Source organism: Bubalus kerabau, chromosome 5 (assembly GCF_029407905.1).
Source record: "Bubalus kerabau isolate K-KA32 ecotype Philippines breed swamp buffalo chromosome 5, PCC_UOA_SB_1v2, whole genome shotgun sequence".
Classification (NCBI taxonomy): Eukaryota; Metazoa; Chordata; class Mammalia; order Artiodactyla; family Bovidae; genus Bubalus; species Bubalus kerabau.
The window spans coordinates 125,614,302-125,628,389 of record NC_073628.1 but is presented as its reverse complement, the minus strand read 5'-3'; the positions used below and the strand labels follow the sequence as shown (position 1 = coordinate 125,628,389).

The 14,088-nt window shown below is 49.5% G+C and overlaps 1 protein-coding gene across 2 annotated transcripts in view; it reads left to right on the top strand.

Annotated features, from left to right (window-relative positions):
• Nucleotides 1–14,032, top strand: part of VASH2 (vasohibin 2) — a 41,151-nt gene extending 27,119 nt beyond the window's left edge. The window contains exon 8 of one of the 2 annotated variants that reach the window (XM_055583001.1): nucleotides 10,993–14,032. In XM_055583001.1, the coding sequence (XP_055438976.1) occupies nucleotides 10,993–11,065 (73 nt within the window). In that variant the 3' untranslated portion in view covers nucleotides 11,066–14,032. Of the gene's footprint in view, nucleotides 1–2,784; nucleotides 3,235–10,992 lie in introns of those variants that run through there. The other variant, XM_055583000.1, reaches the window with a different exon arrangement.
• The last annotated feature ends 56 nt before the right edge of the window (nucleotides 14,033–14,088 follow it).

Genomic DNA, 14,088 nt, shown 5'->3' with positions numbered 1-14,088 from the left:
ACTGTGGGCTTTGAGGTGCTTCTTAGACATAGGAGGTAGGGGTTAGGGGGAATGTCATAGAAGTTGCTGAAAATGCAGATGTGGAGTTCAAGGGTGTTGGGGAATAGAGATCCTGCTTTTAGAGCCATCTACTTGGAAGGGACAGTTGAAACAACAGCTGGATCAGTTTGCCAGGAAAGAAAGGAGAAAGAGAGCGGAAAAGAAGAAGTCATGTCAGGGTCCTGAGTGTGCGAGAAGAAGTGCCAGCATAGGAGATGGGGAAGAAATAGAGAGTGGGAGAAAGGGCCAGCATGAAGGCATCCGCCTGTGCACACCGAGGATAGCGCAGAAGGGCTTAGGGGCGCTGAGGAGGCGGAAGGTGACACCGTGTATCACGTGGCTCTGATGCTGCTGTGAGGGAGCCCGAGTCATCTGGTGCGAGTGGGGAAGAGGCTTATCAGTACAGGGTGGAAAATGGGCACATGGGGCCTGGCTGAGGAGAGATGGAAGCGTCGTATAACCTTGTTCACAAGGGCCTCCCTGTGGCTCAGACGGTAAAGAATCTGCTTGCAATGCAGGAGACCCCGTTTCTATCCTTGGATCGGGAAGATCCCATGGAGAAGGGAATGGCTACCTCACTCCCAGTATCCTTGCCTGGAGAATTCCATGGACAGGCTCCTCTGTCCATGGGGTCGCAAAGACTCGGACATGAGTGAGCGACTTTCACTTTAACGGTTGAGCACCAGGAGGAGGGCTTGTTAACACAGATTGCCTGGCCCCTCCCCCAGTGGTTCTGATGCAGCAGATCTGGGCCGGGGCCTGAGAAGGTGCCCTTCTAACAAGTCCCCAGTGATCCTGGTGCTGCTGGTCTAGGGATGCCACCTGGAGAGGCAGAGTCTGGTCAGTCATTGTGGGAGAACCGATTTGGGGCTTGACCTTCAAAAAATAACAGAATGTCAAGTCTCGAAGGTCCTGGGTCTGCTGAGAGGGGCAGATGAGGCCATCGAGCGTGGATCAGGGACTCAGCCCTGCCTAGTCCTGCCTGGGCCCCTGGGTAATGAGGTTGCTGTTGTGAAGTCAGAGGGTGTGGCCCTGGCGTGGCCCTGTGGTTGGGCCCCACTGAAGTCACCCTGGGAGGAACCCGATGGGTCCTTCTCCTGGGGGCCAGAGAGAGAAGTCCTGACCTCAGTCATCGCCCAGGCCGTGCCCCTGCCCTCATCTCCGGCTACTCTGTCACGCAGCCAAGGCAAGTGAGCATGCCGGCGCCTGCAGCGGACAGCTGTTAGATTGCCACGGATGCGAGTGCACAGCCACCCTCCAGTGTGAGGGCCCCCTGCCCTCCCCCACCTGCCCTCCTGAGGCGTGGGAGTGGGCCTGGGAATGGGCAGGAAGACTGGGGAGAGGGCAGTAGTCACCAAGAGGTCAGGAAGGAAGACCTGCGGAGAAGTGCGGTTCAAGTCCATCACCCCCCTTCATTCCCTGAACTGGTCCCGGCTCCAGCCAGGCAGGCCCCAGGAGCACAGAGGTGATAGCTCTTGGTTCAGTGGAAATGTAGACTTTTCCAAAATGATGAAGAGGGGCTGCAACCAGGCCCCAGATCCCCTGAGACTCACGACCCCTCATGGCAGCCGCTTCTCCCTGACTCCCAGGCATCTTCATAAACTCTTCCCTAGGGTCAGAATTTGGGGGATGGTGGTTCTGGCCCACAACCAGGATCAGGTGGCCTTGGTTGCTTGACCAGCCAGGGAGCCCAGGCGGCTTGTGGATTCCTGTGGACACTCTGATGTGAGAAAGTCCAGTAAGACCATGGTGATTCTTGGTGGTGGAAGCTCCCACTGCTGCTTTTCTCTCCTCCCAGAGTTTGGAGGCCAGGAGGGTAATCTGGGGGGCAAGTTCTTGGCTAGAGTTTCACAGTGGAGGGAGGCATTACAAGGGCTTCCCAGGTAGTGCTAGTGGTAAAGAACCTGCCTGCCAACGCAGGAGACTTGAGAGAGAGACACGGGTTCGATCCTTAGGTCGGGAAGATCTCCTGGAGGAGGGCACGGAAACCCACTCCAGTATTCTTGCCAGGAGAATCCTATGGACAGAGGAACCTGGCGGGCTACCATCCATGGAGTCTCAAAGAGTCGGACACGACTGAAGCGACTTAGCACACACCGCACGAAGACGTTACAAGGATGGCAGCGTCTCTTCCATGGTTCCTCCTTAACCCTGACTTCTGGATTGCAGGGCGGGATGAGGGATGACAGGGGCCCCCGTGCAAAAAGAGAGGAAAGAGAGATGCAGGAGACGAGAGTAACATGCAGGCTGCGGGAGGTGGGGACTACGAGACGCACCGAGCACCAAGCTCCTCCCTCCCTGTCCAGATCCCAGCTTCCGCCACTGCAACAGACTGGGACCCAGGACAGCCTGGTTCCTAGAGGTGTGTCTGGAGTAAAGCAGCTTCCCAGCCTCTACCCATGGCCTTCCCCAAGCAGGCTTTTCTCCAGATAATCTGGCTTTTGGGCGAGGAGACGAGAAAGTGACAAATGTAGTTATGATCCAGTAACTCCATGAAACTCCAGACCTCTTAGTGTGTAGCGTGATCGGGACCAGGAAGGGTTTGGTGACTGTTCAGTTCAGTTCAGTTCAGTCGCTTACTCATGTCCGGCTCCTTGCGACCCCATGAATCACAAAACGCCAGGCCTCCCTGTCCATCACCAACTCCCGGAGTTCACTCAAACTCATGTCCATCAAGTTGGTGATGCCATCCAGCCATCTCATCCTCTGTCTTCCCCTTCTCCTCCTGCCCCTAATCCCTCCCAGCATCAGGCTCTTTTCCAATGAGTCAACTCTTCGCACGAGGTGGCCAAATATTGGAGTTTCAGCTTTAGTATCAGTCCTTCCAATGAACACCCAGGACTGAGCTCCTTTAGGATGGATTGGTTGGACCTCCTTGCAGTCCAAGGGACTCTCAAGTCTTCTCCAACACCACAGTTCAAAAGCATCAAATCTTCAGCACTCAGCTTTCTTCACAGTCCAACTCTCACATCCATATATGACCATTGGAAAAACCATAGCCTTGACTAGACGGACCTTTGTTGGCAAAGTAATGTCTCAGCTGGTGATTCTTGCTGCTGCTACTGCTGCTAAGTCGCTTCAGTCGTGTCCGACTCTGTGTGACCCCATAGACGGCAGCCCACCAGGCTCCCCCGCCCTTGGGATTCTCCAGGCAAGAACACTGGAGTGGGTTGCCATTTCCTTCTCCAATGCATGAAAATGAAAAGTGAAAGTGAAGTCGCTCAGTCATGTCTGACTCTTAGCGACCCCATGGACTGCAGCCCACCAGGCTCCTCCGTCCATGGGACTTTCCAGGCAAGAGTACTGGAGTGGGGTGCCATTGCCTTATCTTACTATGTTATTTCAGCATTACTTAAGGCTGCCAAGTCATCTCTAAATGTGGCGGGTGCCTCCAAGAAGCTGGGGAGTGGCCTCAAGAGGGGAGAGCTACCATAACAGCCAAGAGGCTCCTCAGCTGTGGGGTCCCAGCCCCTGTCTGTGAGTGTGGATAATTTTAGTGGTTTCATGTCCCCCGCCCCCCTCCCTTGCAGCTGGGGCTCCTTCCAGCTCTGCATTCCTCACCATTTTTGCACTTGTCTGAATAATCCTTCTCGAAAGGAGCATCAGTGTCACTGGGTTGACAAGACAGTCAGCTGAGTGGGAGGGCAGACGGCAGTGACTCCGTTGGTGTCCTCTGAGACAGAGTTCCTTCAAGAGAGAAACAGGGACTCCCACCCCCACCCCTCTGCCCAACAGTCCTTCCGCCTCCTCTCTGCTCCTCTGGGACTGTTTAAAGAACCTTCCACACTGAACAGTCAGGTTGTTTCCTGTGGTTCGTAAACAGATAGAGCTTGCTATGTAGGTGGAAAAGGCCTTCTGTGAACTTAAAACCAGCTCCTTGAGGACAGTGGGCCTCAGGCTCACTGAGATTCTCAACAGGGGCCAGGGCGCCCCCTGGGGGAGAAGGGTTAGAAGTGCAGCGGAAGGGGACGGTTCATAATGATGCTGCTGCCCATGAGTGCCTGGGGGCCCAGAGGGTGAATGTCCTGCAAAGCTCAGGACCATTTCCACCCCCCAATAAAAAACCAGTCCACCATTGACAACCCCAAATGCTCCATGGAGTCCTCTCCATCTGACAGTCCCCAGGTCTCGGCTTCCTGATCCATGGCCTGAACCTGAGAGAGAGGTGGTGAGTGGACAGTGGTTTTCTGGCTGGGCTGCGTGTGTTCCCATGAAGGCAGCTCCTGCCAATTCGAGTGACCCCGAGAACATTCTGAACTGGGGCAAGAGTCCCTCAGGGTCCATGGGAACACCTTCTTTCCCCGTCTTGCTTCTTTGCTCCCTCGGTTTCTTCCCCTCTCTTCTTTGCTGCTCATGACTTTTTCTTCCCTTTGTCTTCCTCTTTGATTTCCCTTCTTTGTCATCCATCTCGAGGGCAGTCCGTGGCTCCGCTGGGCTCTGCTCGCCCCGTGGAGACCCTCAGGGTCACAGAGGTTCCTCAGCCCAGTGAGGTCTCCTCCCACTGTTGGGCCACAGTCAGACGAGGGAACTCCTGCCCCGTTCAGTTGCCAGGCTCATGAAGGCGCCTCCAGGCGATGTGGCTGGAGGGCCCTAAGTTGTTTCTAAGTGAAGTCATAATGAAGTCAGAGAGCAGCGGTTTGGGTCCTTGGTCTAACCACATGGAAGGTATTTTGAATGGGCCCCAAGAAGTCATTCTCTTTAGATCCCAAGTGAGGAAATCTCCCCGGGCAGGGGTGGGTGGGTGGGGGCGTTGGAAAGGGGAAAATTTACTTCACACGGAATGTAGAGGGGACACAGAGAGGGAGAGAGAACTAGGAAGGTTATGGAGGGAGAAGTCAAACCTCCCGGATGAGGTGGGGTTTCTTCCCCGGCGCCCAGAGAAGGCAGTTTCCAACTCAGAGGCCCGCTCTGCTTCATCCCCTGGGGGATTTCATGGTGGTCCAGGGTGCCCGGAGATGCTTGAACAAACCAAAATGAAGTGACGGGCCTTATCAAGAAAAACCACCTCTGGCAGAGTGAGCCAGGAGCCTCCAGAGCTGATGATTGAAGATAGTCACGCAGGGCTGGGGATCCTCGGGGGCTCTCTGCCGCAGGGTGAGGTCAGAGCCGGGAAGCCGTGCCTGGGACTCTCAGCGGCCTTGGCTCCAGATCTCCGGCCAGAGCCTCCTGCCTGGGGAGGGCTTGGAAGGACAGGGGGCTGGAGCTCTCTCCAGAGCCGCATCCCTCTTGGCTCAGGCCTGTCTGGTCACAAGCAGCCTCAGCTGTCTCCCCGTCCGCTGCCAGCAGGGGTGCGTGTGGTCCTGGGAAGTGAGGAATGTCAGAAGCAGGGCGGGCTTTGAATGAAGGTGACAGGTGGGAGGGAGCCCCCCTCATTGTTCCTCCCCAAGGCATACAGGCCATGAGTCCTAGATCGAGTCTGGCCTGGCCTGACTCCTGCCCAGCTAGACAGGAGCGGAGGGCCTTGGGTCTCCCTGAACTCGTGAAAGCTGGGCTGATGCCACCCCTGATTTAATCTGTTCCACCCCCTTAACATGGAGGAGAAAATGGCAACCCACTCCAGTCCTCGTGCCTGGAAAATCACACGAACAGAGAAAGCTGGCAGGCTGTAGTCCCTGGGGTCGCAAAACAGCTGGACACGACTGAGTGCGCGCATGCACGCGCACACGTGCGCTCACACACACACACACACACACACCCTTAACACCAAGGACTGAAAGATTTAATGTTGTACTGTTGCGATACATCCATTTATAGAGTCCAGAGACTGTGGAGAGTACAGCTAAACTGGTCCTTGTGAGTGTGCAGTGTGTGAGGGTGTCACCTGTGAACATGGGCCTGTGCACGTGTGTGAGGGGTTGTGACCTCAAGGGAGGTAGGAGCAAGAAGCCTGAGCAGCCTGCCTGGGGACCTGTGTGTCTCCGTCAGGGAGCCCGGAACTGGGCTTAGCTGGGCCGCGTCCCTGTGGTGTCTCACACCCGCAGGGGAGAAGGAAGGGGTGAATTTCCATTAGAAGAGGGGGAATGGATTTTTGGCTCCACTGACCAGCGATCTGTTTTGGTAACCCCAAGACCTGCAAGGCGCGTGGCACAGTCTAAGTGTGTTGGTTTCTCAGTTGTGTCTGACTCTGCCACCCCATGGACTGTGGCCGCCAGGCTCCTCTGTCCATGGGATTCTCCAGGCAAGAATACAGTGTGGGTTGCCATTCCCTTCTCCAGAGATCTTCCCAAGCCAGGGAGCGAACCTGGGTCTTCTGCTTTGCAGGCAGATTCTTTACCATCTGAACCACCAGGGAAGCCCAAGTGTCGCTTAGTAAATTCTTGTGAATGAGTAAGTGGTGCCCAAGTTCCAGGAGCCCTGCTGGCCGACTGCCCTTCAGGCCGTCTGACCCATCCTGCCCAGTGACGGCTTGGGGGCTGGGGGTGCGAGGAGAGGAGACACCCCAGACAAAGCCCTTGTCCCAGGGACAGGGAGGGACCTGGGTGGTTTAGGGGGAACCCTCTAGGCTTTTTCTCCACTTACTGCCTCTTTCCTGAAGTCCAGTCTCACATAGACACACCAACTCGTTCAGCCCCAGGTTGGGCTGTCGCCCCCCCTTGTATCCTCAATGTGCTCCATCGCTTTCTGATTCCAAGGCTTCTTGTGGCTTCCCTGATGCCAATGTCCAGTCTAGCCGAGCTCTTCCTTGGCCCTGAGGCTGCCCCAGGTGGAGCACATAGGAGATGGTTCACTGTCTAGATGCAGTTAGCCCATACTAGGGTATGTGGTGAATACCAGTGGCACCTCCCACAAAACACTTTCTCTTTCTCTATGGAACCGTGAGCCTGTCCTCCCCAGGCCCCCTCCCGCTCTGCAGAGCTCCGCTGCGCTGGCTCCGGGACCAGGCCATCAGGCAGTTAGCCTGGTTCACACTTGGATACATTGACATGACAACAGTGAGTCTGGGATAGTCCATTTTTGTGCGGAGAGAAGTGCCCCCTCCTTCCTTCCACAAAGTGCATCAAAGGAAACCTGAAGTCCCTACCCCACGTCCCCTAAAATAGAAGGCACCCGAGAGCTTTTCAGAGGGAAAGCCTTCCTTGTTTGGACTAGGGAAGGATTTGGAGAAATACATTGTTCTAAAATAATAACCCTGGATCCGATGTGCAAGGTTCTGGGCAAGTGCAGACCCAGCTGAATCATCGTCCTGAGGCTTGTGTTTCTTAAAAATAACCCCCCTTGCAATATTCTAATTATAGCTGGGGGAGCACTTGGAAGGGCCTCTCCACAATAGCTCCCCCAGCTTTGGCCCTGAGACGAGCTGGCGAGGACTGAGCCGTTATTTCTGGCTGGGCTCCCAGGCAGGTGGCATGCTGCGATAACCCACTTCTGCCCTTCGCCAGGCCAGGAAATTCAGCCAGTGTTGCCATGAAAGAAGAGGGTTTCACCTTGCAGACAGTTCGCCAGGAATCTCAGTTGAACTCATTTTCTGCCAGTGTTGTTGTTCAGTCACTCAGTTGTGTCCAACTCTCTGCGACCCCATGGACGGTACACGCCAGGCCTCCCTGTCCTTCACCAACTCCCAGAGTTTACTCAAACTCACGTCCATTGAGTCGGTGATGCCATCCAACAATCTCATCCTCTGTCGTCCCCTTCTCCTCCCACCTTCAATCTTTCCCAGCATCAGGGTCTTTTCCAATGAGTCAGTTCTTCGCATCAGGTGGCCAGAGTATTGGAGCTTCAGCTTCAGCATCCATCCTTCCAATGAATATCCAGGGTTGATTTCGTTTAGGACTGACTGGTTTGATCCCCTTGGAATCCAAGGGGCTCTCAAGAGTCTTCTCCAGCACCACAGTTCTGCCAGTGTTAGCCTTTTTCCCTCTGCCCCTGTGTTATGGGCTGTTGTGGGAGGCATGAGGGTGGGGATACAGAGGAAGGAGACAACTTAGTCCCTTTCCTTTGGAAGGCCCCATGCTGTCTGTTGTCACAGAACCAAATTCAGCTGTACAAGTAGGCAGGTTCCCCAAGTGACCTTCAAAGATAAGGTAAAGCCTCTCCTATATACAGAAAAGAAAAAAAAAGTCTTCCAGTCAATTCTTAGAATGTTTGTTCATGGTAGCTTGAATTCTGGCTTAGGACTTTGTTAAAATAAAAATATCCCATCACAAACATACCACAATGAAATCCTATCAGCCATTTACACGTTAGTAGGAACTAGACTGGCTTCCCTGGTGGCTCAACACTAAAAAATCTTCCTGCAGTTTCATCCCTGAGTCGGGAAGATTCCCTGGAGATGGAAATGGCAACCCACTCCAGTGTTCTTGCCTGGGAAATCCCTGGGACAGAGGAGCCTGGCAGGCTACAGTCCATGGGGTCATAAAGAGTAGGACCCAACTTAGATTAAAAACAACAAAGGAACTAGACCAGAGTTTATTGAGAGGTACAGGATATTCAACAGTGGGGATTCGCAGATGAATTTACTTGATCCCTTCTCTACAGTTGTTTGCAGACTCTGAGGCAGACTCAAGAATTATGAACCTTTGGGATTCTTTAACCTAGTGGACCCCAACCTTTTTGGCACCAGGGAAGTTTCATGGAAGACAGTTTTTCCGTGGACTGGGGTGAGGTAGGGATGGTTCAGGCGGTAATGTGAGTGGTGGGGAGCAGCAGATGGTTCCCTGCTGTGTGGCCTGGTTCCTAACAGGAGCTGGGGACCTGCTCCAACGATGTACAGAAGGAAATGGTAGAGCATGTGGAGCAAGGGGCGGTGCGTTGTGGGGCCATCTAGTCAGAAAATACTTTACAGGGGAAGTGGCATCTGGGTTGGTTAGGGTTCTTGAAGGGATGAGAAGAGACATGCGGGAGGCATTCCAGAAGCCAAGATGCAGAGACAGGAGTGGCCTGACGTCTTCCTCAGATGCTTGGGAGGATGCTCTGTGTGGGGACCAGGAGACTGAGGGTCAGGGTCATTGCATCTTGGTCAAGGTCATCTGCTTTTGATTCTGGAGGAGAATTCTGGTTTCCACCTCTTGCTAACCACGTGACTTTGAGCACGTTTCCTAACTTTCAGGGCCTCTCTTTCTTCCTCTGTTAGATGGATGGTAACAGTATCAGCGCCGTAAGGCCATGGTGGGAATGAATTCACCCGTGTAAGCCCCTTAGAACAATGCTTGGTATAGAGTAGGTGCCTAATAAATAAAAGCTATTTATAAAGTGGTGGTTCCTCAGCACCTGGGGGCGTGGGGAACTGGCGGAAGTGCTAAGGAAAGGTTTAGAAAAAGGAGGCCAAAGGGCCCCAAGGCAAAGTGCATCTATTTTTAAGGATGCTGAGAGCAGAACGTGGGAAAGATAAGGGGAGGTTTCAGGAACAGAGGAACTTGAAGAAAAAGTGAAAATTCTCTTCCTTGCGGCTGAGAGGCTTCAAGAGGAAGCCAGGAGAGTGGCCAAGAAGTGGCTTCAGAGCAGCTGGCGTCCGAGTGGCTCGTGCTTGTGGCCTGTCGCTGCAGTGACCCCAGGGAAGCCCTCGTTTCAGGGTCAGTGGGGGGGGTGCGTTCATTCCTTGACCTCGTCGCCTGTCCTGCCGCGGACTTTGCAGCAAGCAGGTGCTGCTGGTCGCAGAAATGAGGGAGAGAAAATAGGCGAGTGTGGGTTTATCCGAGCCCCTGAGAAACGTTAGGAAGCTAGGGTCTTACTAGCTTTCATCTCACATATGAAGGGCAGCACCTTTAGAGTTTCAGGAGGAGACGTGTGACTTGGATTTGAGGAATATGCCAGGACAGGGAGAAAGCTTGTGCAGGAAACGCTCGGAAAAGTGGGGCAAGCTATTGGTAAGTGCTGCGAGGACCATGGAGCAAGGGGTTCTCTCGTTAAAGCACGAGGAACTGCTTAACCTTGGGAGGCGGTGGGAGATCTCAGAGCCGCCACGGCTCAGGGCCCAGGTAGTGTGCGAGGTCCCAGGGGAGAAGACGGACTCTTAGAGATGGGTTTCTGGACTTCATTTTGGGTGCGGCTGCTTCTCTGAAAGGATTCTGGAGCGCTTGCTTGAACTTGTTCTTATTCCGCATACTAATAACTCAACACCATTACTAGCATCATGTCTGAATTAGCTGCTAACTGGTGAGTTAATGGCTTCCCCGATGACTCAGATGGTAAAGAATCTGCCTGCAATGCAGGAGACCCAGGTTCGATCCCTGAGTTGGGAAGATCCCCTGGAGGAGGGAATAGCTACCCACTCATTTTAAAAATGGAGAAAAAGTTGTGAGATAAATCCTGAGAATGCTTAGGCATGATCTTATGTCGGGAATTCTCCTATGAAGTAGCTTTAATGAAGACAGATGATGTGCTTCTGAAGGACTTCTTTCCCCAGCTTGAAGTACTTTCTCATATGCCTCCCGTAAATGTTTGAGTGTAGTATCATACTGTAAAGTACATGAGAAAATGTATTACATTTAGGGAAGCGAGGCGATTTGCCTTGGAATGATTTTCCACATGGACATGCTTTTTCAGAAGAATTCTGAAAGATTCATCCTAAATTTATACCCTCAAGCCTGGACTAGAGATGGAGAATGTCTAAGAGAACCTGAGTCACCCCAGACATCTGGGAGGCGCTGGGCTTCCCTAGGGCACCGAGGAAGCCAAGGTTTCTAGGAGAATTTGGTTCAGGTGCTTGGTTCTGTTGTAGTTGAACTTCAGATTCTTGCAAGGGTTACAGATACGTGTCAGAAGTTACAGTGTGACCAAATTCAGGCTTGAAGTTAAACTCATTCAGCAACCTATACATTTTGTTTTGAACTCTACCTTGAAAACCTGTTAAAAGGCTCTTTAAAACCTATAAAGGCAGACTTCAGAACAAGAAGTAGAGTTGGGGGCTAGACTGGCATGTGGTGGGGGGCGGGGTGGGGTAGAGGGCCCTGACAACAACGCTAAATGATCTTTCTGTACCCCCTCCCCTCCACCCCATCTTTCTTTTACCCGCAGGCCTGCACTGCCTGAGAAGAAGGTGGCTGACGTCAGCACTCTGAACGAAGTGGGCTATCAGATCCGGATTTAGGCCAGCCGTACCGCAGCAACAGGGCTTCTATGGTGCTTCTCTCTGCACTTTACCCAGCATCTTCAGGAGAACTGCAACTATTTATTGAGAACTGGTGAATTTTATTTTTAAGGATTCACTTGGAAGTAGACTCTGAGTGGCTGGTAACAAAAAAAAAATTCATGAAGGGACAACCATGAAAAGGCTGTGATAGACCCCACTGGGGTTGGACTGTCCCCCTCACTCCAGATAGAAAGGCTAAGACCATAACTGTAGTTTTTTATATTTTCCCATTTACCTACTTTCTTTTACTTGCTTTGAACATTATGCCTCTCTAGTAGTCCATGTTCATGAAGCCCTCCCCCCTCCCACTTTTGATACAGTAAGGTAACTCAATCAGTATTAATGTCTTTTTCAGCAATAACAGAGGCAAAGATTGGTGGGGTTTTTTTTAAGCAGTCAATATTACCTCAGCATCTTGACATCAGATATGCAAACGTAATGGTGGGTTGTTTTTTTAAGTCTATTTGTATTGTTTCCCCAGTATTTCCCATGGGGATCTCCACAAGGTTTGGAATTTTTTTCCTGGTGCACACGTTATGAGATTTTAGGTATTATATGCAAGTGTTTTACTTAAAGAGCACTGAAATTCTTCTGGCAATATGGGAAATCATTTTCAGGATCTTGGGAGTTACTACTTTCTTAATCTTTCTTACAGCATTCACTGACAGCAGCTTTTGTTCTTTCAAAACAAAACAAAAAAGCACGTTCAGAAGCTAGTCTGTTCTGTCACTAACATTTAAACTTTGCAGACTCCAGTGAAAAGCACATGAGGTCATGTACGGTTACACAAATTTAGCAGTATTGCGATTACCTCTGACAATAACACCCTCAGACAGAGGCCGAGAGAATCAGGAGGTTTTGAGAACTAGATAACCTTGCTGTTCACATTTCACCTCAGTTTTAAACTCTGAGTCAGGCCTTGGTTCTGAAGGACTCACTGTTGGTAGGTAGGTAATGTCTTATATTAAGACCAAATACAGCATGATGCGATTCTTTTCCAGTACCGTTTTTAGGTACCACTTCATGATGTTTAGGAACTGGTATTGGAAAATGCAGTGAATTGGAGAAGCAGAACCTTTGTTTTTTAAATGGAAAAGACTTCGGGTACAGTGTTACAGCTTATAGCCTGACGTTCTCCATGGAGCAGGGGATGAGTATCTGGCCTGCATATGGCAGTTACAGTGGAACTTCTGCTGCAGACCACACAGAATAACTCGCATACCAAGTCTGTGTGTTATCAAGAGTACAGCTTCTACTTCACTTGTTTGATCTTAGCAACCATGCCAACTCATGAGACCAAAAAGCACAGTTTAAGTGACGTCTGTTAGTCAACAAAAGTGTTATTTCAGTCTTGGGGCCTCCCCCTCTGGCTTTCTTTACCTGAAGGTGATTTTGGGAAAGATGTAAAAAAAAAAAGAATCTGCTCATTCAGATTCTTTACCTCTGAGGCGACACGGGAAGGAAAAAGACTCTATCCTTCAGCCGTGTGCAGCTGAGCTCACTGTATCCTAAAAATCGGTATTAATGGAAAGTACTATCCTTGAAAAAAGAAGTTGAATGTCCTTTACATGAAAAAGGACCAAGTAAGTCCAGTCTACATCTCAATTAGATTAAAACAGTTAAACACATTCAGGACTTAACCACTTTTAAGAATAGTACTATCAGTAGAATTGAAAATGAGTTATTTTAATCTTCTCAAGACAAACCCATTTGCAGCCTCCTGGCCACATGTACTTAGATATTTGGAGTAGTCCGTGAATCATTTCATTTTCATTCTAAAATACACACTTAGCTCTCTAGATGAAATATAATCATGTTTATCAATCTGAAAGTTTATTATATCCAATAAGTAGACTACTTATAGTATTGATATACTGCAGTCATTCTAAGGGCTTGGAATAGGATTTTCCAAGTATTAAGTACTGTCCAGTCTAAAATATGGAGTGTCAATATTTGCATATCCTTGTCTCCCAGAGCGGGGGAAGGAATTAGGAATACAACCTGTTTCTAATATGCTGACGTCTAAGCCTTAAAACTGCCAACTGGCTTGAAGATTCAATCAGTAACCTGATTTCTTCCACACTCACTTCTTGATTTTAAGATTCATTTCCCCAAAGCAAGAGTTAGTCAACAGAAACATGAAAATAAGTTAAAATGTTCTTAGTTGTTACTCTATTTTTATTGCCTATGGAATATGTTAATTTCTAAAAGACACAAGAAAAGTACCAAACTCTTACATTCTAGTGAATTGATAATAAGGTAAGAAAAAAAAAAAAAAGACATGATTTACCCCACAGAATTGATTTTAAATCTGGTTATAATTCAAAAGATAAAAATCATGAAATGATTTGAAATCTAGTTTTTAAAAAAAGTTAATGCAAGAGAAATTTTATGCTTAAGCCATTGTGATAATACATGCAAAGTTTAAATGAATGACAGAAATCTTTATTCTAGACTACATGTTGTGCTGTTTTGAGTACACTTTTATTTCAGAAAGTGATATTTAGTATTTTCTATACACTCTGAAATCATGAGCATTTCACTTTTTCTAAGTCAATTATTTCATAAGGATTTTATTAATAGATATTGGTAAATAGAACTTTGGAGATCTTAATTCCGTATTCTTACTATACCTGAGGCTTTTGTAAGCTCTAGTTTTATGTACAACCTTGTACAGTTTTTTTGACATACAATTCAGAATCTTGTTTATTCTCTTGGACTTTGTTCTGGCCAATACATTTTTTTTAGATCTCTTAAGAAAAACTGTGATTGTTTTAGTGGGTATTTTTCTAAGTAAATGAAAACTTGTATAATGGTATTTTAGAGAATGCCAGATAAGTGCATGTTTCAATTTAATGTTTTTCTCATCACTTGTATGTTTATACACAGCATGAGACTTTCAATAAAATCATCCTGGAAACTCAAGGATTGTTTTCCTTCTAAAAATATAAATGGTGTGACTTTTTCTTATTCCTCTTATT